A 25,193-nucleotide genomic window follows, 5' to 3' on the forward strand; every position below is an offset into this window, starting at 1 on the left:
GGGAAACCCCCTACAAGCAGGACCCCACAAGAACTTGGCAACATGAAATTGTTTTGTTTATAAGTCAAATGTGGCATTTTCCCTGACTTTATACACAGGTGTCAGAATGAGGTATATAAAATGTGTCTACAGAGAAATGCTTTTGTAGAAAAGTAGAAACCAGTAATGTTCTCTTCTCCGGCATCACTAGTCACTAACACCACGGGGCCCCTGAGGTCTGGGTGCCCGTAACAAATAGTTCCAGGGAGCCACCTTCTGTGGGGACTGGGCCCCACTCCTCCCCTCTCCATGAAGAGCTCTGGCTGGGAGCACTGCCATGGCCTCCAAGAGACATGGAGGTGTGGAGACGCCCAGACCCGAGAGCACAGCATGGCAGAGAAACAGAAACGCTGTCCCCTGCCCTCAGGAACATTTCTCCTGGCCATTCAGAAGTTTGCTCTCTGACCTTGGGCAAGTCATTTTCCCTCTGGGCTCATCCCTGAAAGACTTGAATCTTAAGGAGTTTTCCAATAATAGTTTCATGACTGCTTCACAAGTTACAGGTTGTGACTCTAGCTAGCTCCACAGAAGGTGCCAGAACCCAGTGGCCACAGGGCTACCTGCACACCACCATACCCTGCAGGGGGAAGCCTCTACTGCCCTGCCTGTACACCCAGTTCCCAGGTTTACTTCTCAGAAGCAGCTCACCACACCCCGCAGTATGTAATTCCTGTGGGCTAGCCTGCTGCTCTGTTACTGGTGCATCCACCCCAGAAGATAGAGACAAGTCTAGGACACCCAGGTCTGCATCTGTCCTGTGACCTAAGGCAGAAGCGGATTCTTCCTTGACTTCCTAAATGGAATGTTTAGTGCAATTCTTCTCTTCCTTTCCTTACGAAATGAAGAGTCCTGGGCCCAGGCCTGGCCCGGCCCAAGGTTTTCAAGGCACATCACTGCCAGCAAGCTGGAGCGCACCCAGCAGCCCCTGGTCTAGATCCCATCCTCAGCCCCAAGTTCTGGCTTTTTGTACAAACTCGTTTCCGGGTCTCAGGAGTCCATAGGGACTTCCATCCCAGATACTTTTTGTTTTCAGTACTGCCTCTTGACCTGCTTGACCTTAATTATATGACCCAGTGGAAAGGTGGGAACTGAAGCCGTCTTGGAGGGTAACATAGAGGAAGGAGCCCAGGAAGCTCCCCATTGTCCCTGGTCCGGTTCCAGGGGTGCAGGCAATGTCTGGAAGCCCTTACTAGCCGCAGCATCACCACTGTGGGAGCTGTGCCAGTCTCCATCTACAGGCAAAAATCCTTCTCCAAGGAATGAAAAAGAACATTCTACCCCCACCTCCTGGCCCTCACTGGCAGCACTACCTGCTTCTGTCATGGAAAACAAAATCAGGGTGTAGGGTTAACCACAACACAAAATGTAGCCCCTCCCAGCTGTAGGAGGGTGGGCTGTCCTGCGCAGTGTCTGCATGGGCTCCTGCCCACCGAACAGGCTCAGGCCCCAGGGGTGCCAGCTTGGCCCACGAGGAGGGTGCTGCCCTCCTGCAGGTCCACGGGAGTCTGGTTGCTGTGCACAGTGACAGTCTTCTCATCCACAATCTCACAGGTGGGGTTGGTGAAGGCAGACAAGGGCAAGGTGATCCGCTGCATCTCCCTCTCACACGCCTTCTGCTCGCGCTGCTCCCTGAAGTCCTTTGCCCTGGCAGGAGAAGAAAACATTCAGGCTGCATCTCCAGCGCGGCAGGGCTCCATTAAGACAGCGTCCTTAGCCCAGCGCGATGGCACATGCCTTTAATCCCAGCACTTGGGAGGCAAAGGTAGGAGGATCGCCATGAGTTTGAGGCCACCCTGAGACTCTAGAGTGAATTCCAGGTCCACCTGGGCTAGAGAGAGACCCTATCTCAAAAAAAAAAAGCATCCTTGAAACCCAGGGGCAGGGTCTTGCCCTGACCTGTGAGTCATTGGCTAACCCAGGCCCAACACATCAAGTGTCCATTCTACCAGGCTGCCTTAAACTCATTAAGACACTCCTGCAACTCTTCTCTGTGCTTTCCCATGGATGACAGCAACCACGGGGCTCAGCAGACAGAACGCAGAATGCGACATAAGCCGTAATAGTTTTGTTTGTTCAGCCCAGGAGTGCAAGACCCGGATAACTAAACCAGATTTGGCCCAAATCCACTGAATTGTCTATAAGATGGGCTTGTCCACTCTACTACGAAGCAGCCTTTGAGTCTTAGAGCCCCTCCAGGGGGTAGAAACCCACCCTCCTACAACTTTGTGTTGTGGTCACCCCTATACCGCATTTTGCTCCGGGCCAGGAGGGGGAAGGGCCCTGCCGATGTCCTTTCCCATCCCTTGAAGCAGATTTTCCCTGTAGATGGAGGCTGTCGCAGCTCCACGGTAGTGATGTGGCGGCTAACAAGAGCTTCCAAACATGGCCTGCGCCTCTGGAGCTGGACCAGGGACAGCCGGGGAGCTCCCTGGGCTCCTCTGTGTTTTACCATCCAAGATGGCCTCAGTCCCTACTCTTTTATTTGTTTGTTTATTTTGGTTTCTTGAGGTAGGGTCTCACTCTAGCCCAGGCTGACAAGGAAGTCACTATGTAGTCTCAGGGTAGTCTCGAACTCACAGCAATTCTCCTACCTCTGCCTCTCGAGTGTTGGGCTTAAAGGCATGTGCCACTATGTCTGCCTTTCCTTTTGTTTTTTCTTTTTTTGAGAGAAAGAGAGATGGAGAGAGAGAATGGGCACACCAGAATCTTCAGCCACTGCAAATAAACTCCAGACACATGCGCCACCTTGTGCATCTGGCTTTATGTGGGTACTGGGGAATCAAACCTGGTTCTTTTGGCTTTGCAGGTAAGTGCCTTAACCACTAAACCATCTCTCCAGCCCCCCACCTTTCCATTTTTTAGTGGGTTGGAGTCCAAGCTGGAAGTGGATCATCTCCAAACCATTCAGAAAGCAAAAAGGACTCAAGGCTGAACAAGTGTTCAGGGGAAACAATGAAATGACCCCCAGAACCCGCCAGAGCCTTTGAATTCCAGTGATGCTCGGTGACCGAGCTCAGGCCATGGTGCTCTTCTCCTTTGCCATGTGCAGGACTCACACCACCCACCTTACGTTCAAGTGAACTGCAAGACCTCGGGCTTACTGAGTTTATAAAGAAATGGCCTGGCCAGTCATGGTGGCCCACTCCTTTAATCCCAGCACTCGGGAGGCAGAGGTCAGAGGATCGCTGTGAGTCTGAGGCCAGCCTGAGACTACCTAGTGAATTCCAGGTCAGCCTGGGCCAGAGTGTGACCCTACTTCAAAAAGAAAAAAAAAAAAAGAAAAAAGAAAGGGTCTAGAGTGGTTAAGGGATGCTCCAAAGATATGGTAGGTTCAAACCCAAGACTGTCAGGCACCAGCTGCTGCTCTGAGAAGGTCTAACCCATTGAGAATCTAATAGTGGGGCAGAGATTCGAACTCCTGACTTCTGACTGCACTGTAGTGTGACTCACTGGACTCAGCCACCACATCCCCCACAGTGCCAACCGAAGGGCTTGAGGAATGCCCAACAGACAGGGCAGGATCCTTGGAAGCCAACAACTTGGGCTCAGCTATCGGAGAAACACTTTCGGAAGGAGCCCTGGCGTGCATGGTGGTGGCTGATTTGCTAAAACAACATGGGTTTGCTTTGCGTGTCCAGGGACATGACGGTGATGCGGTAGATTACACATCCATCACAACGCTAAAGGTAATGACACAAGCTTCCGGAGAGGGTTGGAGGAGCAAGGGTTTGCTCAGGTGCCTCCACTGTCTAAATGTCCAGTTCTTCCTAGCACCAACTCAGCCTAGCTAGGTGACACTTGGAAAAGCAGGGGGGCCTCTGAGCCTCGGTTTCTTCGTTGTCTCAAACAAGATAACGAATGTGAAATCAAACCACTTTGGTTTTTTTGTTTTGTTTTGTTTTTCGAGGTAGGGTCTCACTCTAGATCAGGCTGACCTGGAATTCACCAGTCTCAGGGTGGCCTCGAACTCACGGCGATCCTCCTACCTCTGCCTCCCGAGTGCTGGGATTAAAGACATGCACCATCATGCCCAGCATGAAGTCACTTTGAAAACAGTTCAACTACTGCGAAAACATACAGGTGATCATGATCACTTGCTCTGCATGTGACTTGGCTCACCAAGTAATGCTATCTTAATTTGCTCTCCTCTCCCATTAACCAGCCAAGGCAAGTGCTATATATACATATGTAACTATGGCAGCTCCTCCTCCCTGAGTGTGGCAGTCAGGTTCGCATTGCTGGCAGAAATCACCCAACCAAGAAAGAGCAGCTTTTGGGGGAAAAGGATTTATTTTGGCTTAGAGACTCAAGGGGAAGCTCCATGATGGCAGGGGAAATGATGGCCTAAGCAGAGGGTGGACATCACTCTCTGACCAGCATGAGGTGGACAATGGCAACAGGAGAGTATGCCAAACACTAGCAAGAGGACACCAGCTATAACACCCATAAAACCACCCCCAACATACACTCCCTCCAGGAGGCATTAATTCCTAAATCTCCATCAGCTGGGAACCTAGCATTCAGAACACCTAAGTTTATGGGGTCACCTGAATCAAACAACCACACTGACCATTAATCCTTTGTAGACTAAGGAGATAGAGATAATTATCTGTAGGACCCTGGATATTCTGTAACAGTCCCCTCATGAGACGCACCCCAGTTCCCGCATTCCCACTATAAGGCCACAGGAGATGCGTGAGCTCATCCTCTTGAGTCACCCTGGATGGCTGGAGGTGATCAAGTTCCTAAGCATGCAAGCCCAAGCTTCTTGTTAGCTTCTGTACTGGACATCACCAACTCCCACAGCAGAAAAAATCTCAGAGCACTGAAAGGGGAAAGGAAGGGGCACTATTCATGGAGAGAGGAAGGGCCACCCAGAACAGGTATCACCCTAGCAACATCCTGAGTCACTGGACACCATTACAGGCTGCTGCCACACAGAAGGAAACGCCAATCTCCAAAATGAAACAAAAAGCCAAATTCAGCCAGGCACGGTGGCTCACGCCTTTAATCCCAGCACTCAGGGTGCAGAGGTAGGAGGATCGCCATGAGTTCGAGGCCACCCTGAGACTACATAGTTAATTCCAGGTCAGCCTGGACCAGAGTGAGACCCTACCTCAAAAAAAAAAAAAAAAAAAAAAAAAGGAGAAAGCAGGAAAGCTAAGAATTCACACCACCATCCAGAAAACCTACCAAACAAGCAAGGTACCAGGAAACAACCTACAACCTATGACCAGGATGAGATGCACCTAACATGCCACACCCTTTACATATAAGCACTGTCGTAATTTCCACCCGTGTAAGGGGATATGCTCCCCATGTTGTATGAAGCAGCTTTGGAGTCCAATTCCACAGCCCTGCTTCCCTCAGTTCCCTCCTTTGTTAAGCATGTGGCTGTAGCCTGCTGGCCCGGCTTCCTCACACACAAGTGCTGGGGGGGGGGGGGGCGGCGGGGAAGAATCGATTCTTCCAGCAGGGCTGGAAGAGCGACCAAGGGTAAAGCCGACTTAGTCTGGGTTTGGTCTGTAAGAACCTGGAAGCACACCTCGCCCCCCACGTCTGCTGCGAGCTGCCTGGGTCCTGGACACCGAGTTGCTAAGGTGCAGGCCTGCGGCACTGACCATCGGTCCAACCAGCCTCCTCTCACTGCCTTGGAGGTGAGGTAGGGGGAACAGCCTGGCTGTTGTCTGGCAGCCAATCAAAAACAAAAGGCTTATTCACTGACTCAGCTTCTCTCCCAGGGGTGGGACAGCCCTGACTTACTGTTTTTCCCTCCCCTTTTTAATCAGAAAATAAGAGCTCCTGACAGAGCCGGCTAAAACACTGCATTTGAGCTCCTCGGGGAACAACTTGGAACAGACCGGCCAGCTGAACCTCGTGGTCCACACTAACAGGACAAAGACCCATCTGGGCTGAGTCCACCTCCACCCCCAAGAGGAAGCCATGTGCCTGGCCACTGCTCCCAGCAGGGAAATCTCCCTCCCCCTCCGTAAACCAAGCCTCATGGCCTTTGGCAGAGTTCAAGATTTACAGGAAAAGCCAGGTGGGCGTGGTGGCACACACCTTTAGTCCCAGCACTTGGAAGGCTGAGATAGAAGGATCACTGTGAATGTGAGGCCAGCCTGGACTGCAGCGTGAGTTCCAAGTCACCCTGGACTAGAGTGAGAACTTGTCTTGAAAAAAACAAGAGTTCCTTCAGGGTTGGGGAGATGGCTCAGCAGTTTAAGGCAACTGCTTGTACGGTCTGCTCACCCAGGTTTGATTCCCCAGTTCACATGTAAAGCAAGCCTCACAAAGAGGCCCTGGCGCACCCATTCCCATTTTCTTTCTAGGTCTCTCTCTCTCTAACAAAAAAAAATTCTTAGGACTGGAGAGATGGCTTAGCAGTTAAGGTGTTTGCCTGCAAAGCCAAAGGACCTTGGTTCAATTCCCCAGGACCCACATAAGCCAGATGCACAAGGGGACACATGCGTCTGGAATTGGTTTGCAGTGGCTGGAGGCCCTGGCATGCCCATTCTCTTTCTCTTTGTTTTTCATTCTCTCTCCCTCTCTCTCCCTTTTTCAAATAAATAAATCAAAACAAATTATTAAAAAACTTAAAACCAAGAGTGGTGGCATACACCTTTAATCTCAGCACTCAGAAGGCAGAAGCAGGTGGTTTACCATGAGTTCAAGGCCACTTTGAGACTACAGAGTGAATCCCAGGTCAGCCTGGGGCACAGCATGACCCTACCTCAAAAAACCAAAAAAGTAAGTAAATAATTTTTTGGAGGTTTCGTTCATTTTTTTTTTTATTAACAACTTCCATGATTGTAAACAATATCCCATGGTAATGCCCTCTCTCCCCCGACTTTCCCCTTTAAAACTTCACTCTCCATCATATCCCCTCCCCCTCTCAATCAGTCTCTTTTATTTTGATGTCATCATCTTTTCCTCCTATTATGATGGTCTTGTGTAGGTAGTGTCAGGCAGGCACTGTGAGGTCATAGGTATCCAGGCCATTTTGTGTCTGGAGCAAGTAAATAATTTTTTTAATGAGAGAGAGAAAGTTGGTGCACCAGGGCCTCTAGGCGCTGCACTCGAACTCCAGACATGTGCCACTTTGTGCATCTGGCTTACGTGGGATCTGGGGAGTCAAACATGGGTCCTTAGGCTTTGCAGGCGCTTTAACTGCTAAGCCATCTCTCCAGTCCAATAATTTTTTTTTTTTTTGAGGTAGGGTCCCACTCTAGCTCAAGGTGACCTGGAATTCTCTATGTAGTCTCTGGGTACACTTGAATTCACAGTGGTCCTCCTACCTCTGCTTCCCAAGTGCTGGGATTAAAAGCATGTGTCACCATGTCCAGCTCCCAAATAAATAAATATATATTTGTTTGTTTGTTTGTTTTTTGAGGTACGGTCTCAATCTAGCCCAGACTGACCTGGAATCACTATGCAGCCTCAGGGTAGCCTCAAACTCACAGCAATTCTCCTACCTCTGCCTCCCAAGTGCTGGGATTAAAGGTGTGTACTACCATGCCAGGCTCCAATAAATAATTTTTTTAAAAAAGAAATACAATGCCTTTAACCACTGAGCCATCTCCTCATCCCTCTCTTTGGACTTCTAAGCTCAGCCATCCTTTGAAAACTTTCTATTTTTCCTAGTGCCCTTTGCAATTCAAATTTTCAAACCTATCAGACACTGACAAACTTTTTGGAGATACTGACAGTCTTTCGACATACCTTTCTGTCAAACTACTCGTGGCTCACACCTCACACATGTAATCTCAGCACTCAGGTAGCTAAGGCTTGAAGATCATGAGTTCAAGGTCAAGGCCAACTTGGGCTACATATTAAGTTCCAGGCAAGCCTGGGTTACAAAGTGAGACTCCATGTCTCCAAATAGTATAACAGTCCTTCAAGGATAGTCAGGAGCCTTAGGGAACAGAAAAGTATACAGCAGGGCCTTACTTATCAAGAAAACATGAAGCTGGGCATGGTAGTCCATGCCTTTAATCCCAGCACTCGGGAGGCAGAGCTAGGAGGACTGGAGTGGATATGAAGCCACCCTGAGACTACATAGTGATTTCCAGGTCAGCCTGGGCTACAGTGAGACCCTACCTCGAAAAAACAAAAAGAAGGAAAGAAAAGAAAACATGAAGCTGAGTGTGGTGGTGCACACCTTTAATCCCAGCACTCAGGAGGCAGAGGTAGGAGGATCTCCATGAGTAGAAGACCAGCCTGAGACTACAGAGTGAATTTCGGGTCAGCCTGAGCCAGAGTGAGACCCTACCTCAAAAAACAAAAAACAAAAAGCACATTAAATAAAAGTTGCCTGCTTTTGTGATTATCTGATTGCTATTCCACTGTCTACACATAATGCTTAACAATAAACTTGAGTGAGGCATGTAGTCCTATTTAATTACAGGCTACCTACCTAGGTTCAGAGGCTACCTACAACAACATTCGACTCACAGCTCTTGCCCAGACACGGTATTGTTCTCTAACTGTGGGGTGATGGGAACTCAGCGCTTGTCTCTTGCCCACATGCAGTTTCCTGTTGTACAGGCTGTTCTCGCTAAGCAAAGGGGTGGTCTAGTGGTTAGTAACAAGGAGCCTGGTGATTTAGTGCCTCTCCTGAGTTCCAGGAAAGTAGGTTCTATGCCAGGGAGCCTACTAGGCAGTCCCATGCCAACCTAGAAGAGTGAACACAGAAGACCAAGATCTGGCTTTTGCACTGGGCACCAGCTGAGCTGGGAATTGTGAACATTTAGTTCATGCAAACACCTGGAAGGCCCGTCGCAAGACTGGAGGACTGCCAAATGCTGTGCAGTGTCTGAGGAGGGAGGAAATACTTCAAGGGCTAACGTCAGTTGCCACGGTTTGGGCCTGAGAATGATAAAGAGTCAGGTCACTTCACTACTTCCTCAAACCCTCTGAGACGAACAAGCAGGTGTCCCAGGGCCTGCCAAGTGACCACCCCTACCGGGGGCCACAGCCTCCCTCGTGGACTCACCACGCTCCTTCAGGCTCACGCTTCCTTCCCGTGCCTCTCTGCTTCCTGCTGCACCCAGAATCAGAGAAGGAACAGGCCAGGAGAGCAGTAGGCAAGGATCCATGTCCTACAGAAAATAGCTACTGGGCTGGGGGGACGGCTCAGCAGTTAAGGCACTCGTCTGAAAAGCCTAATGACCCAGTTTGAGTCTCCAGGACCCATGTAAACCAGATGCACAAGAGAATGTATGCATCTGGAGTTTGCTCGCAAGGGCTGGAGGCACACCCGTTCTCTCGCTCTCACTCACTCTCTCTCTCTCTGCCTGCCCACCCCCCAAATAAATAAATAAAATGGTATTTTTTTTTTAAGTCTAAAAAAAAAAAAGCTGGGGCTGGAGGGATGGCTTAGCAGTTAAGGCATTTGCCTGCAAAGCAAAGGACCCAGGTTTGATTCCCCAGGACCCACGTAAGCCAGATGTACGGGGGGGGGGGGCGCACATGTCTGGAGTTCATTTGCAGTGGCTGGAGGCCCTGGCACACCCATTCGCCCTCTCTGTCAAATAAATAAATATAAAATTTACAAAAAAAAAAAAGTTGGGCATGGTGGCTCACACCTTTAATCCCAGAACCCAGGAGGCAGAGGCAGGAGGATTGCCATGAGTTTGAGGCCACCCAGAGACTACATAGTGAGTTCCAGATCAGCCTGGGTTAGAGTGAGACTTTACCTCGGAAAATAAATAAATAAATAAATTTTTAAAATTTTCAGGCAGGCATGGGGGCGCATGGCTTTAATCTCAACACTTGGAAAGCAGAGTTAGGAGGATCACCATGAATTCAAAGCCACCCAGAGACTATAGAATGAACTTCAGGGTCAGCCTGAACTAAAAGTGAGATCCTACTTCAAAAGAGATGGCTTAGGAGTTAAGGCATTTGGCTGCAAAGCCAAAGGATCCCGGTTCAATTCTCCAGGACCCACATAAGCCAGATGCACAAGAGGATGCATGCATCTGGAGTTCGTTTGCAGTGACTGGAGGCCCTGGTGCACCCATTCTCTTCCCTCTACCTCCCTCCCTCTCTCTCTCTCTGCCTCTTTTTCTCTCTCTCAAATAAATAAAACACATTTTAAAAAATTCAAAAAGGGGGAGATGGCTTAGTGGCTAAAGGCCCTTGCTTGCAAAGCCTGTTTAACTCCACATAAGAAGCCAAAGGCAATGTGAAGCTCACCACTGCCGCAGCAGCAGAGTCTAGCTCAGAAAGGTAAGAGCCCAGACTCCTGCAGGTGTCTCTGACCTCCACATGCTTGCCATGGCATGCAAGCAGAGACATCATTTTCTTTTTTAAACTGGACATGTTCGCCCATGATTTTAATCCCAGTACTCCAGAGGGTCAAATAGGGGGTTCACTATGAGTTCAAGGGCAGTGAGAACCTGCCTCAAAAAAAAAAAAAGAAAAACAAAAAAAAAAACAGGGTTGGAGAAATGGCTCAACAATTACGGGCACTTGCTTGCAAAGTTTTAAGGATAGGGTTCAGTTCTCCAGTGCCTACATAAATCCACATTCACAGAGCAGTACAAATATCTGAAGTTCATTAGCATTGGCAGGAGAACCCGGTGTGGCCATTTCTCTCTCTGTTTTTGTTTTTGTTGTTGTTTTGGTTCTTGAGGTAGGATTTCACTCTTGTCCAGACTGACTGTGGAATTCACTATGTAGTCTCAGGGTGGCCTCAAACTCACAACGATCTTCCTACCTCTACCTCTCAAGTGCTGGGATTAAAGGCATGAGCCACCACACCTGGCAATTCTCTCTCTAATTGCTAATAAATAATAAGTAAAAATTTAAGGGAGGCTGCAAACCAAATATATATATTTTAAAGGGGCTGGAGAAACTGTGCATGGTTAAAGATGCTTACTTGAAAAGCCTGCCAGCCTGAGTTCAATTCCCCAGTACCCATGTGTGGTGGTTTGATTCAGGTGTCCCCCATAAACTTAGGTGTTGTGGTTGCTAGGTCCCCAGCTGATGGCAATTGGAAATTAAAGCCTCCTGGAGGTGATGTATTGTTGGGGGCAGGCCTATGGTTATCATAGCCAGTTTCCCCAGGCCAGTGTTTGGCACACTCTCCTGTTGCTATTGTCCACCTTCTGTTGGCCAGGGGGTGATGTCCACCCTCTGCTCATGCCATCGTTTTCCCCTGCCATCGTGGAGCTTCCCCTCGAGCCTGAAAGTCAAAATAAAGCTCTTTTTCCCAGAAGCTGCTCTTGGTTGGGTGATTTCTACCAGCAATGCGAACCTGACTGCAACACCATGCAAAGCCCGATACACAAAGTGGTACATACATCTGGAGTTCATTTCCAGCAGTAAGAAGCCCTGGAGCACTCACCCATTCATTCTCAGTCTCTTCCCTCTCTTGTTCTCTCTCTCAAGCAAATACATAAAAACAATATAGATATATATTTAAATTACAGCCTGGAGAGATGGCTTAATGCTTTAGATACTTGCCTGAGAAGCCTAAGGACCCAGGTTCAGTTCCCTAGAACCCACATAAGCCAGGTGCACATGGTGACGCATGCATCTGGAATTTGTTTGTAGTGGCTACAGGCCCTGGTGTGCCCATTCACTCTATCTGCCCCTCTCTCTCTCATAAATAAATAATAATACATATATTTTTAATTATAAAAGAGCTGGAAAGATGGCTTAGCAGTTAAGGCAGTTGTCTGTGAAGCCTAAAAACCCACGTTCACCTCTCCAGGTCCCACGTAAACCAGGTGCACATCACGACACAAGTGCTCAAGGTTGCGCATGTGCACAAGGGGGCGCACGCATCTGCAGTTCGTTTGCATGCAGTGGCTAGAGGCCCTGGCATGCCCATTCTCTGTGTGCCTCTCTCTCAAATAAATAAATAATAAAATATTTTTTAAAAAAGGCCAGTCTGTTGGGCTTGCATCAAAAAAAAAAAACAATTACAAAAGAGTGACTGAGGCTGAGAGGCATGCATGCAGCATGTCTGAAGCAGCAGCCAGCATAGGGGAAACCACTGTAGCTGTGTCTGTTACTCCAACTTCCCCTCGCTCCATTGAGGGACGAGGCTGACCACCTCTAATGACTCTCTAGGTTTATATAAAGCTGGCTCACCCGCCAGGGCTGTCGGCTCAGACATGGCTCTCACCACCGGACAATGGCGCCTACTGTATCACGGCCCTTACAGAAAGACTTCTCAGGACAGAGAAATATAGCTGACTCTCAGGGCTGGAAATCAAAACCCTGGATTTTATCCAAGAACAGAAAAGAACTGTCCAGATTCAGCTGTAAAAATGATTTTGACTCTTAGAATCAGGAGGCTTTCCCACTTAGCATCTCAGGAGACATATCAAAATAAGCATTCATCTGTGTCCTATCCAACCGCAGGGAATGGCCTTGCTTCCCAAGTCATCTCTTAACCTTTCCTGTGTTCAGAGGCAACTAACAGCCTTTCTTCTGAACTCGCTTTGGTTCTTCCTGACCTTGAAGGGATTCCACTGCCTACATAGGAATGCCTATAAATGGCTAAGGAAATGTAAGCCTCGATTGCAAAACCAGTGGCTAGGAACCCTTTTCAGTAGCTAAATTTTTGTTTGTTTTGTCTTTTTAATTTTCTTTTTATTTATTTGAGAGAGGGAGGGAGGGAGGAAGGGAGGAACAGAATGGGCACACCAGGGCCCCCAGCCACTGCAAACCAACTCCAGACGCATGCACCACCTTGTGCATCTGGCTTACGTGGGTCCAGGGGAATTGAACTGAGGTCTTTGGCTTTGCAGGTAAACGCCTTAACCACTAAGTCATCTCTCCAGCCCTTTACTTACTTTATTTTTATTTACTTGAAAGAGCAAGAGAGAAAGAAGCAGAGAGAAAGAGAGAGAGAGGAAGTGTTTTTTTTTTTAAATTTTATTTATTTATGAGAGACAGAGGGGGTGGGGGACAGAGAGAGAGACAGAATGGGCACGCCAGGGTCTCTAGCACTGTAAACAAACTCCAGATGCATGTGCCAACATGTGCATCTGGCTTACATGGGACCTGGAGAATCAAACCTGGGTCCTTAGGCTTCTCAGGCACGCGCCTTAACCGCTAAGCCATCTCTCCAGCCCAGGAAGTATTGTTTGGTTTTGGTTTTTCAAAGGCTGACCTGAAATTCACTCTGTAGTCTCAGGGTGGCCTTGAACTCACAGCGATCCTCCTACCACTGCCTCCCAAGCGCTGGGATTAAAGACATGTGCCACCATGTCTGGCTAGAAGCAGAATTTTTGTTTTGATTTGTTTGTTGACACACTCTGCAGCTCAGGCTGCTGGAACTCACTGTGTGGCCGTCCTCCTGTCTTAGTATCCCTTAGGCCCCTTTTCTAGCTATTTAATTTTTTTTTTTTTTTTTTTTTGTCTCCTGCTGAATTTTTTTTTTTTTTTTCGAGGTACGGTCTCACTCTAACCCAGGCTGACCTGGAATTCACTATGGAGTCTCAGGGTGGCCTTGAATTTACAATGATCCTCCTACCTCTGCCTCCCAAGAGCTGGGATTAAAGGCGTGCGCCCCCACACGCGGCTCCTGCCGAATTTTAAAACTCAACAGAAGGGGCTAGGAAGATGCTCAGAGGTTAAAGATACCCCAAAATCAATCCTGCTAGCCCTGGCACAATTCCCAAGCTGCCCAAGAATGAATCTGGTGCTTGCAGGCGTGGGGGCACACGCCTTTGATCCCAGCATTTGGGAGGCAGAGGTAGGAGGATCGCCATGAGTCTGAGGCCACCCTGAGACTACATAGTTAATTCCAAGTCAGCCTGGACCAGCGTGAGACCCCACCTTGTAAAAACAAAACAAGCCAACAAAAACAAAAAAAAAAAAAAACGAATCTGGTGCTTGTCTGCAGCAGCAGGAGGTCCTAGAACACCTACACACTCACCTATCTCATGCACATAAATAATTTTTTTAAAAGGGATGGAGAGATTGCTCAGTGGTTAAGGCATTTGCCTGCAAAGACTAATGACCCAGGTTCAATTCCCCAGTACCCATGGAAAGCCAAATGCACGAGGTGGTGCTTGTGTCTGGAATTTGTTTTTCTTTGTAGAGACTGGAGGCCCTGATGTACCCATTCCCCTCTGCCTTGCAAATAAATACGTACAATATTTAAAAAAATGAATTCTAGCCAGGTATGGTGGTGCATGCCTTCAGTCCCAGCACTTGGGAGGCAGAGGTAAGAGGATCGCTGTGATATCAAGGCCATCCTGAGACTATATAGGGAATTCCAGTTCAGACTGAGCTAGAGTGAGGCCGTAACTCAAACAAACAAAAAAACTTCCTTCTAGTTAAGAAAGCTGAGCTACCTACAAAGCCACAGGACCCAAGTTCGATTCCCCAGGACCCACGTAAGCCAGATTCACAAGGGGACTCATGCATTTGGAGTTCGTTTGCAATGGATGAAGGCTCTGGTACGCTCATTCATTCTCATTCTCTCTCTCTTTCTCTACCTGCCTATTTTTGTATCTCTATCTATCTCTATCTCTCCCTCTCTCTCAAGTAAATAAAATGTTTAAAAAAAAGAAAGCCACAAAGTTTGATCTGTACCCCTTCCTCATTTCTCCTCCCGAGAGAGCCCAGAAGAGAAATGACGACTCACCTCTTATAGGTGTAGCCCAAGATGATGCCAACTCCAATGGCAATAATGATCACCATCATGGTCACGCCCACCACGTAGCCTGCCAAGAACAGGACAGAAGATCCCGTTAGCCAGCCACATCCCAGGCAATCGGCAAACAACCTCTCTTGATGAGTGCCAACACGGGCAGTGGCGAGGCAGCCATACCCAGAATCCCAAGGTCCTTCTTCTCCTTGGAGTTCATCCTCACATGCTGACTGATCCCAATCACCGGCTGCACAGCTGCTGCCTCGCTCCGGGCAGGGAGGGCGTTGGCAGGAGGGAACAGTTGTACTGCGTCATCATCATCATCATCATCATCACCATCATCTGTCACCTTGGACGTCTCCTCCGGCTCTGTTGTGGAAGCTGGTGGTGCTTGGGAAGTGGTCTCTGAATATGAGATGAAAAACAGCTCTTATCAGATACCAACCTGCATGACAGGTGAACCTCATCCTGGGTGTTGGGGAGGAGTGGGAAGGGATCCACCCTTGAATGTTCCCCCATACTGAAATCAAAGCCTACACTAGGGCCAAGATCAGGACGGAAATGTAAGCAGAAGGCTGCAAGAACTGCCTCCCATTTTTTATCTCCAAGTCCTCACCATCTTCCAAGACCTATCTTCTCCAGAGTGTGTCCCACCTTCCTGTCAGGAGACTATCCATGACTCCTCCGGGCAATTCATAGTGAGCCATTTGGGTCAATCCCTCTGGTCAGTTATTTACTTTTTATTGTTGCTATTTTTCGTTTTTCTAGGTAGGGTCTTGCTCTGTACCAGACTGACTTGGAATTTACTATGTAGTCTCAGGGTGGCCTTGAACTAATGGCCATCCTCCTACCTCTTGCCTCTGAGTGCTGGGATAAAGGCAGGCAGCCCACCAGCTCAGTTATTTACTTTAATGATCGTATTTAATCCTAGAGAACTATGTTGCTGCCTCTGGGGCAATAGCCTGCTTTAAAAAAAAAAAAGAAAAAGAAAGAAAAAATATTTTATTTACTGAGAGGGACAGAGAGGCAGAGAGAAAGAGAATGGGCACACCAGGACCTCGTAGCCACTGCAAATGTACACCACATGTATGCCACCTTGTGCATGTGGCTTTATGTGGGTATTGGGGAATCAAACCCAGGTTGTCAGGCTTTGCAGGCAAGTGCCTTAAGGGCTAAGCCATTTCTCCAGCCCAATAGCCTGGTTTTTGTTTGTTTTGTTTTGTTTTTTTGAGGTAGGGTCTCACTCTAGCCCAGGCTGACCTGGAATTCACTATGTAGTTTCAGGGTGGTCTCGAACTCAGAACTTTCAAAAAAAAAAACAAACAAACCTGGGACCAGGCGTGATGGCGCACGCCTTTAATCCCAGCACTCAGGAGGCAGAGGTAGGAGGATCACCCAGAAGCCAAGGCGACTCTGAGACAACATAGTAAATTCCAAGACAGCCTGGGGAAGAGTGAGACCCTACCTCAAAAAAATAAAAGTAGAGCCGGGCGTGGTGATGCATGCCTTTAATCCCAGCACTCGGGAGGCAGAGGTAGGAGGATCGCGTGGGTTCGAGGCCACCCTGAGACTACATAGTGAATTCCAGGTCAGCCTGGACCAGAGTGAGACCCTACCTCGAAAAACAAAAAAAAAATAAATAAATAAAAATAAAAAAATAAATAAAAGTAAAATAAACTTGGAGCTTGGAGAGATGGTTCAGTGGTTAAGGTGCTTGTCTGCAGAGCCTAAGAACCAGGGTTCGATTCCCCAGTATCTACATAAAGCCAGATGCACAAGGTGGCACATGCATCTGGACTTTGTTTGCAGTGGCTGGAGGCCCTGGCGTGCCCATTCTCTTTTTTCTCAAATAAAATATAGGAAGAGGGGGGGGGGGAAAAGACCCTGTATTCAAATCTGCAAACCACCGGCTTGCCTTTGGTAAAAGTCACCGAATTTCCCGTGGGGCTCGCGTTCCTCAAACGGCTTCTTCCCCCGGGGTGCGGTTGCTGTCAGCAGCGTGCCCAGCCCCGCAGCGACGCTCCCTTGCACACCACGTAAAGGCCGGTGGCTGCGCTCCAAGGGACCCACCCTTCGGGGACGCCCTGCGGAAGGAGCGTGCGTGTGCGCGTGCGCGCGCGCCTCCCACGGTTGTTTACAAGCCGCTCGCGGAGGATGAGCTCACTCAGAAATCCGTCGACGGCCAATGGGCTTTCAAGGCCCGCGGCCTGGAGACAGCACTGACCAATCGGAAAGCGCGGAGGCGGGGAGTGGGCGTGGCCGGCGTCGTTGCGCCCGCACGTGCGCGGCGGGGGTTTAAGCAGCCCCAAGGAGGGCGCTGGCTGGGCGCGGGGGACTATCGCGGGGCTGAGTGTTACCTGCGCAGCGCACATGCTCGCAAGATCTCTTTTCGGGGGTGCCTGCCTCGCTTCGGACGTAGCACCAGGGCCCGCGTGGGTCGTGGTCGGGGTTCCGGCAGTAGTTGTGGTTACTGATGTCTGAGAGAGAGAGAGAGGGAGGGAGGGAGGGAGGGAGAAGACGAGGCGTCATGGGACGGGGATCGAACCGCGGCCACCCGCCCGTCCGTTCCCTGGGGCCGGTGGACACTCACTGGACTCCCCTTCCGCCGAGTCCAGGCCGCCCTGCGCCTCCAGCCAGTTGAGACAGCGGAGCCCCGGCGCAGGCGAGGGCTGGTCCTGCCGGTACAGGTGGCCGTTGTCCCAGAAGCAACCTGTGTGCAAGAAGAACGTCCTGGGCACACTGACATGGCGGCCAGGGGAGCAGGTCCACTCTGCCCGTGCCCCCCTGCGGGCTTGCCAAGGGTGGGGGACCCTGACCCTGCTGCTGCTGCTGCTGCTGCTGCACCACCTCCTAAAACCTCGCGTACCCTTGCACTGACAGAAGAGAGACGCATGTTCAAGCCCTTAGCGGTTGGTGCCTGGCCCACAGTCAACACTCAGCTTTTGTTTCTGTTTTTGTTTTTGCGTGTTAGAAAAATGCTACCAAAAACAAAAAGTGCAAGAGGTTTGTCACTCTTGAACTTGTGAACACTTTGAAGGAAGAAGAGGCCTAGTTTTTTAAGGTCCCATTTGTGAAAAATGGTCAGAGTTTTTGTTTGTTTGTTTTTTGTTTTTGAGGTCTGGGCAGCCAGATCTGAAAGTCCATCCCTGTGTTGAAATGTCCACATTATATAAACTGATGTTCCTTCACGGATATGGCCACCTGCCAGCTTCACAAGGCGACACCACCCACCGCCTCCCAAGAGGATTCTACAAAAGCCTTGATTTCACTCACTGAGGCAAAAGATTTTTCAACAGAGTCTCTTCCAAGGGAGGGAATCTGCCTGGTGTCTCTCCTGGATGTGACTCTCAGCCCCCATGCCACCCCTTGGAAGGAGAGCCACGGGAGGACACTGGGGTAGGTGCGTCTTTTTGTCTTACCACGCCAAAGGGCTTTAAAAGGCCAGGACTTGAGCCAGGCGTGGTGACACATCCCTTTAATCCCAGCACTCGGGAGGCAGAGGTAGGATGATCACCGTGAGTTCGAAGCCACCCTGAGACTACATAGTTCATTCCAGGTCAGCCTGGACCAGAGTGAGAGACCCTATCTCAGAAAACCAAAAAAAAAAAAAGGCCAGGACTTAAGAAGTAGAGGTGATGAATGCCAGAGCTCTTAACCAGTCACTCATGTGCAAGGAAAGGGAAAAAGAAAGTAGCTACTTGCCTTTGTTCTTAATGCCAAAGAAAGGAGAGAAGAAAAGCTTCACAGGATAATAATAATAAAAAAAAAAAAAAGCCAAAATTCCCGTTTCCAATCAACCTACCAACGTATGGGAAATAAGGGACTTTACCCATTTTGTTTCAGTAAGTTACTGCAAAAAGGAAAGATGGTCATCTTACCTCCAGAGCCATAGGTTTCTGCAAGAAGCATGTTGCTGAAAAGGAATATGTGTACCCAGGACAACAGCATCCTTGCCTCCTCCGTCTTGCAGGTGATTGAACAAACAACCAGTGCCCGGCCGTCCAACTAGGGTCTCCTTGGCAGCGGCTTTGCTCCTCAGCCCCAGCCCGTGCAGCAGTCAGACCTGCCCTTGTTATGCTTTTCTGGTAAACAGCCTCTCTCTAGAACTGGGAACTTCCCAGCCAGCTTGCTGCAGCGGCGGCAGCGAGGTGTTTTTTTTGTTTTTTGTTTTTTTTTTTTTTTCTTCCCAGCTAAAAGGCGCCCCCTGGGTCCTAAGCCTCCTATGCCACACAAGATCACCAATCCTGAGCCAAGAGAGGAACTCAGCCAAGTGAAGAATGGAAGAGAGGTTCAGGTTGTGCTTTGGCAGCGGATTCAGTTTGACACCTACATCCCTGGGGCTGATCATTCCCTTCTGTTTGCACTTGTGTGAGTGCAGAAAGAAGAACTCTTTTTTTTTTTAAATTTTAATTTTTATTTATTTATTTGACAGAGAAAGAGGGAGAGAGAGAGAATGGGCACGCCAGAGCCTCCAGCCACTGCAAACGAACTCCAGACGTGTATGCCCCCTTGTGCATCTGGCTAACGTGGGTCATGGGGAATTGAACCTGGGTCCCCTCCAGCCCTATCCAGAGGCATCGTGAACGAACACTAAGGCACAGAACAGTTAGGGAAAGGCTGCTAATTGAAAAAAAAAAAAATTCAGAATTTAAAACACATGGACAGCACAAATAAGAGTATCTGGGTGGAAGAATCACTCATTACACTCACCCTTGAAAAAGAAAGAGGGAAGCCGCCTTTAAACCCAGCACCTGGGAGGCAGAGGTAGGATCATTGTGCCTGAGACTACATAGTTTAATCCCAGGTTAATCTGGGCTAGAGCAAGATCCTACCTCAAAACAAAAAAGGAAAAAGAAAAAGGAGCACACTTTTTAAAATTTTTAAATAGTGTACTTTAGGCTGGAGAGATGGTTTAGGTTAGAGATGGTTTAGTGGTTAAGAGACTTGCCTGCAAAGCTAAAGGACCCAGGTTCCCTAGTACACACATAAGCCAGATGCACAAGGTGGTGCATGCATCTGGAGTTTATTTGCAATGGCTGGAGACCCTGGTATGCCCATTCTGTATGTCTCTCCCCCTCTCAAATAAATAAATAAAAATTTAAATAGTGCAGCCGGGCGTGGAGGCAGAGGAAAAAGGATTGCTGTGAGTTCGAGGCCACCCTGAGACTCCATAGTGACTTCCAGGTCAGCCTAGGCCAGAGTGAGACCCTACCTCAAAAACCCAAAATAAATAAATAAATAAATAGTGTACTTTGTCAGGGTCAGGCATTCATTTGGCTTGCATTTGAGTTTTGGGGTATCCATATATAGTAGGAATACAAAAAGGGTATCTTTAGCTGAAAATACATGTTATGCAAGCATTGGGAAATTTGCTTAGCTATATATATTATAATAGTCTGCCCTTCCTGTTCTACCATCCCTGAAGTTAAGTAAAATGTCTCCCTCACACCCCTCCACTAGCCTGTGGGAAATCCATCTGCATGGGTTTATATCTGTCATTAAACCTCACCACATCCATATGACTTAGGGCTTTTGGAGTTAGAAGAATCTTCTTCCTGTTTGGCTGGCATTCCCAGACAGCCTCAGTAAACTGAGAGAGAGAACAGAGTGATTCGCCAAGACTACCTTGTGACTCAGGCAAATCTCAAAATAGATATGGGAGACTCTGTTTTGATCTTACCCATAGTAAAGTGAGGAGGGAAACATTTAAGTTTTATAGACTTTATCAAGGTAGAAAGCTAATGTGAGCCCAACAAATCTGAGTTAAATTTGAATTTATTACATTCAGATATACAAGGTTGCATAGTGATATATCCATTTAACTGTTTGGGGGTGGGTGGCTGGAGAAATGGCTTAGCAGTTAAGGCACTTGCCTGGAAAGCATAAGGACCTAAGTTCAACTCCCCAGAACCCAGGTAAGTGGTGGGGGTGCATGCATCTGGAGTTCGTTTGCAGTGGCTAAAGGCACTGACACGCTCATTCTTCCTCTCTCTCTCTCCCTCAAATAAAAAACTTTAAAAAAAAAGAGCCAAGTGTGGTGGCACACGTCTTTAATCCCCAAACTGGAGAGGCAGACGTGGGAGGATCACTGTGAGTTTAAGGCCACCCTAAGACTACATAGTGAAATCCAGGTCAGCCTGGGCTAGAGGGAGACCCTACCTTGAAAAACAAAAACAAAAATAATAAATAAACTGTTTGGGAACAGGGTCTGATATCCTACTTTATTTTGCAATCATTTGTCTATCTCTTCACACAAGCCTCGGACACCCTGTTTCCTGACTTAATCTCTACTGGGAGTTATGCCATAGAATCTGTAAATTTCTTCATACACACGCATAGAAATATGACAAAATTTTAGAATTTTAACAATTGTAACGAAGTCTTTTTTTTTTTTTTTTTCCTATGTAGGGTCTCTCTCTAGCCCAGGCTGACCTGGAATTCACTATATAGTCTCAGGGTGGCCTCGAACTCACTGAGATCCTCCTTTCTCTGCCTCCCAAGTGCTGGGATTAGAGTTGTTTGCCACCGTGCCCGGCTTTTAATTTTCTTGAAATGTAGTCTTACTGTATAGTCCAGGCTGGCTTGGAACTTGTGATATAGTCAAGGCTGGCCTCAAACTCTGAAACCGCTTGTCTTTAGCTTCCTAGTGCTAGGTTTCCAGGCATGTTGGCTGTGCCTTGTAAAAGTAGAGTTGGTCGTTTCAGAGCAGTAGAGATTCTTTAAAGTTGATCCCACAGCACCTGACAAATTTCCTTTGTAAACAGAGGGCTTAGTTCCTGCTATTTGATGTCTGAGGAAATGTTCATCCTTTGATTCTAAATGACCGTTCTTGCTGGATTACATCTCTCACTAGTCATGATTCAGATGGGCTATTATTATAGGCCAGTACCTGTGTCGCTTTCGGGTTGTGTACCATGCCAGTGTACTGATGTCACTATTTCTACTTCAGAAACCCGGGGCAAGTGGGTGTGGCGGTGCACGCCTTTCATCTCAGGCTGAGGTAGGCAGATTGCCTTGAACTGGGGGCCAGCTTGGAGCTATAGAGTGAGTTCCAGGTTGGCCTGGGCCAGAGTAAAAGGAGGGCTGGAGAGATGGCTTAGTGGTTAAGCGCTTGCCTGTGAAGCCTAAGGACCCCGGTTCGAGGCTCGGTTCCCCAGGTCCCACGTTAGCCAGATGCACAAGGGGGCGCACGCGTCTGGAGTTCGTTTGCAGAGGCTGGAAGCCCTGGCGCGCCCATTCTCTCTCTCTCTCCCTCTACCTGTCTTTCTCTCTGTGTCTGTCGCTCTCAAATAAATAAAAAATAAATTAAAAAAAAAAAAAAAGAAACAAGAAGACCAGAGCTGTTGTCTAATTCTTCTATTAATGAAACTGCTTTTTCCCTAACTTACAGCCATATTTTGTGCTATGTCTTAGCAGGAACACCATTGCCTAAAAGATATGACAAGCCAGATTTGTTTTTCAGTTTAGTCGTTTTTTATAAATATTTTATTTTTATTTATTTATTTATTTGACAGAAAAAGAAGGAGAGAGACGAGAGGGAGAATAGGCACGCCAGGCCCTCCAACCACTGCAAACGAACTCCAGACGCTTGGACCCCCTTGTGCATCTGGCTAACATGGGTCCTAGGGAATCGAACCTGGGTCCTTTGGCTTTGCAGGCAGACACCTTAACTATTAAGCAATCACTCATCTGTTGTTTTTTTTTTCCTGTAATTTTTTTTATTTTATTTTAGTTTTTAGTTTTTTGAGGTAGAGTCTTGCTCTAGCTCAGGCTGACCTGAGTTCACTATGTTGTTCAGGGTGGCCTCAAACTTTCAGCAATCCTTCTACCTCTGCCCCTGTCTCCTGAGTGTTGGGATTAAAGGCGTAATACCCAGCTTTGATTTTTTTTTTTCTCCTTTGGTTTTTCAAAGCAGGGTCTTGCTCTAGCCCAGGCTGACCTGGAATTCACTACAGAGTCTCAGGATGGCCTGAAACTCATGGTGATCCTCAAATTTCTGCATCTCTAGTGTTGGGATTAAAGGCATGCAACCACACCCAGAGGTTTTCTTTATAATTTCTGGAATAAAGCGTTTATGGGAACATAAGCCATGCTCAACTCCAATGCTAGAGAGGTACAGGTAGAAGGATCAAAAATTCAAAGCCAGGGGCTGGAGAGATGGCTTAGTGGTTAAGCGCTTGCCTGTGAAGCCCAAGGACTCAAGTTTGAGGCCCCATTCCCCAGGACCCACATAGGCCAGATGCACAAGGGGGCGTGTGCACCTGGAGTTTGTTTGCAGTGGCTGGAGGCCCTGGCGTGCCATCCTCTCTCTCTCTTTCTCTTTCTGTCTGTTGCCCTCAAATAAATTAAAATAAAGAAATCTTAAAAAAAAAAAAAAAAGTTCAAAGCCAGCTACATGATATTTGTCTCAAAAAAGGAAAAGAGATGGCAGAAAGAATGTAAGAGCCAAAGGAAGGGTAGGTCTCCTTACAGTGCGCTCCTCCAGATATCCATGGATATCCATGACCTCACAGTGCCTGACACTACCTACACAAGACCATCATAATAGGAGGAAAAAATGATGGCATCAAAATAAAGAGATTGAGAGGAGGAAGGGGTATGATGGAGAGTGGAATTGCAAAGGGGAAAGTGGGAGGAGGGAGGGAATTACCATGGGTTATTGTCTATAATTACAGAAGTTGTCAATAAAAAATAATAGCCAGGCGTGGTGGTGCACACCTTTAATCCAAGCACTCGGAGGCAGAGGTAGGAGGATCACCAGGAGTTCAAGGCCACCCTGAGAATACAATAGAGAATTCCAGGTCAGCCTGAACTAAAGTGAGATCCTACCTTGAAAAAAACAAAACAAAAAAAAATTAATAAAAAAAGGACTTCCAGTTAAGATGTGGCTTAGGAACCACGCCAAAACAGCCTAGGGGAGAAAAAACAAATAAACAAACAAAAAAACAGCAAAATACACTCTTCTACTAAAAAGTGAGGTGTATAAGAAATTACCAATGCAGCAGAGAAGTAGGAGAGGTCCAGAGCGTCTAGAGCGCACACAGGCAGGCAGAAGCAGCTCCGGCAACGGCAGCACCAGGCGTGGCTCCAGCTGCAAGGCTCGGTGGGAGCCACAGGAAAAGGCAGGTGAGGAGACTCTCCGCTCACCCTGGAGCTCCGCACAAACTCAGTAAACGTGATGGGAGGATGGCTGGGAAGAACGGAGGGGCAGCTCAGGAGTGAAATGACTGCCAGGACCAGAGGGAGAACATCACCACCATCCACAGCCTCCCCACCCCCCCAGCGCCAGCCCAAGCGCCAGCAAGCACCAGAGAGCTGGGGAAGGGCGCGCTCCTGCACATCACCCAGGACTGGTGCCCAGAGCAGCGAGCCAGTGAGCCAGCAACCCAGCCAGCCTACCTGAACCCACAGCACAGCACAGCAAAGAGGGGCCCAGGCAGGAGCGCAGCATAACTGAGACCAAAATCATCCCAAAAGGTAAGTGCAATTACACCAGGGAAGGGCCTCACATGGTCACTAGCTGACTTGGAACCCTCAACAGATAGAAATCTTAGCCTCCTAGTTGAGAGGATTGAGGGTGTGGGGCAACACGCATCCTAAGGGACTGACCTTGTTTGAGGGTCTGGTAGTCATAATACCTACTTTTGCATAAATACTCCGTGCTGCTCTTCATTGAATGTGTACATTGTTTACTTAAATTTTAGAATCTGCCTGTATTTTGTTCCAATCAGCCTTCTTGAATACTCTCATAGCAGGCAAACACAACATCCAGGGTCACTTTTGTGGATACTCTGAGAGTCTTAAGAGCCACACCTAGCACCTTAAGCTCCTACCCTGAAGATATATAACACCAGATTGATTGATACATCTAATAATACTGCAGCTAACTAGAAAATCCAAGCATTAAATTAATCCAAGATGCAAAAATATGTACATTATTGTATACAAGAAACACAAAAAATCAAGACAATATAAGTCCCCCCAAAAGTAGTAATGCATCAGAAATGACCTCCAGTGAGACTGATTTAGAATAAATGCCTGAGAAAGATTTCAAAAGAATGATTATAAATATGTTCAAAAAATCAGGGAGGAAATCAAAAGGATCAAGGAGGAAATCAAAGGAATCAAAGAAGATACAGGAAACCAATTAGATGAAATGAGGAGGTCAATAAAAGACATAAATAAGGAAATGGAAATAATAAAAACCAGTCAATTAATAGCAATGAAGAACAAATTCAATGAAATAAAAAAAACTCTGTAGAAAATCTCACTAGTAGAATGGACGAAGGAGAGGACAGAATATCTAAACTAGAAGACCAGGTGGCAGATCTAATGCAGTCCAACAAGGAGAAAGACAAACTAATAGGAAGGTATCAATGAGAATTTCAAGATATTTGAGACACAATGAAAAGATTAAACATAAGAATTCAGGATATAATATAGAAGAAGAATTTCACTCCAAAGGCATAGAAGGCATTTCAACAAAATCATAGAAGAAAATTTCCCCCAAGTTGGGAAAGATGTGCCAATGAAGATA

At 47.7% G+C, this 25,193-nt stretch overlaps 1 protein-coding gene across 1 annotated transcript; it reads right to left on the reverse strand.

The window, feature by feature from the left end:
* Positions 1-34: 34 nt before the first annotated feature.
* On the reverse strand, positions 35-18,793 carry Pik3ip1 (phosphoinositide-3-kinase interacting protein 1). The gene is made up of 6 exons (XM_045133172.1): positions 18,535-18,793; positions 17,247-17,366; positions 17,014-17,133; positions 14,837-15,061; positions 14,651-14,729; positions 35-1,683 (listed from the first exon to the last, which is right to left on the reverse strand). Exons 1-6 carry the CDS (start codon positions 18,602-18,604, stop codon positions 1,479-1,481), a joined length of 819 nt encoding a protein of 272 aa, XP_044989107.1. The 5' UTR covers positions 18,605-18,793; the 3' UTR covers positions 35-1,478.
* Between the last annotated feature and the right edge of the window lie 6,400 nt (positions 18,794-25,193).

The sequence above is a fragment of the Jaculus jaculus genome, chromosome 13, assembly GCF_020740685.1.
Source record: "Jaculus jaculus isolate mJacJac1 chromosome 13, mJacJac1.mat.Y.cur, whole genome shotgun sequence".
NCBI lineage: Eukaryota > Metazoa > Chordata > Mammalia > Rodentia > Dipodidae > Jaculus > Jaculus jaculus.

Bases quoted from the DNA above. Each gene is read 5' to 3' on its own strand.
- Pik3ip1 (XM_045133172.1), bottom strand. From the start codon at position 18,604: ATGCTGTTGTCCTGGGTACACATATTCCTTTTCAGCAACATGCTTCTT. The intron at 17,367-18,534 runs GTAAGATGACCA...TCTTGCACACAG, and splicing joins AGAAACCTATGGCTCTGGAG to GTTGCTTCTGGGACAACGGC. The intron at 1,684-14,650 runs GTGAGTCGTCAT...TTCTCCTGCCAG, and splicing joins TTGGGCTACACCTATAAGAG to GGCAAAGGACTTCAGGGAGC.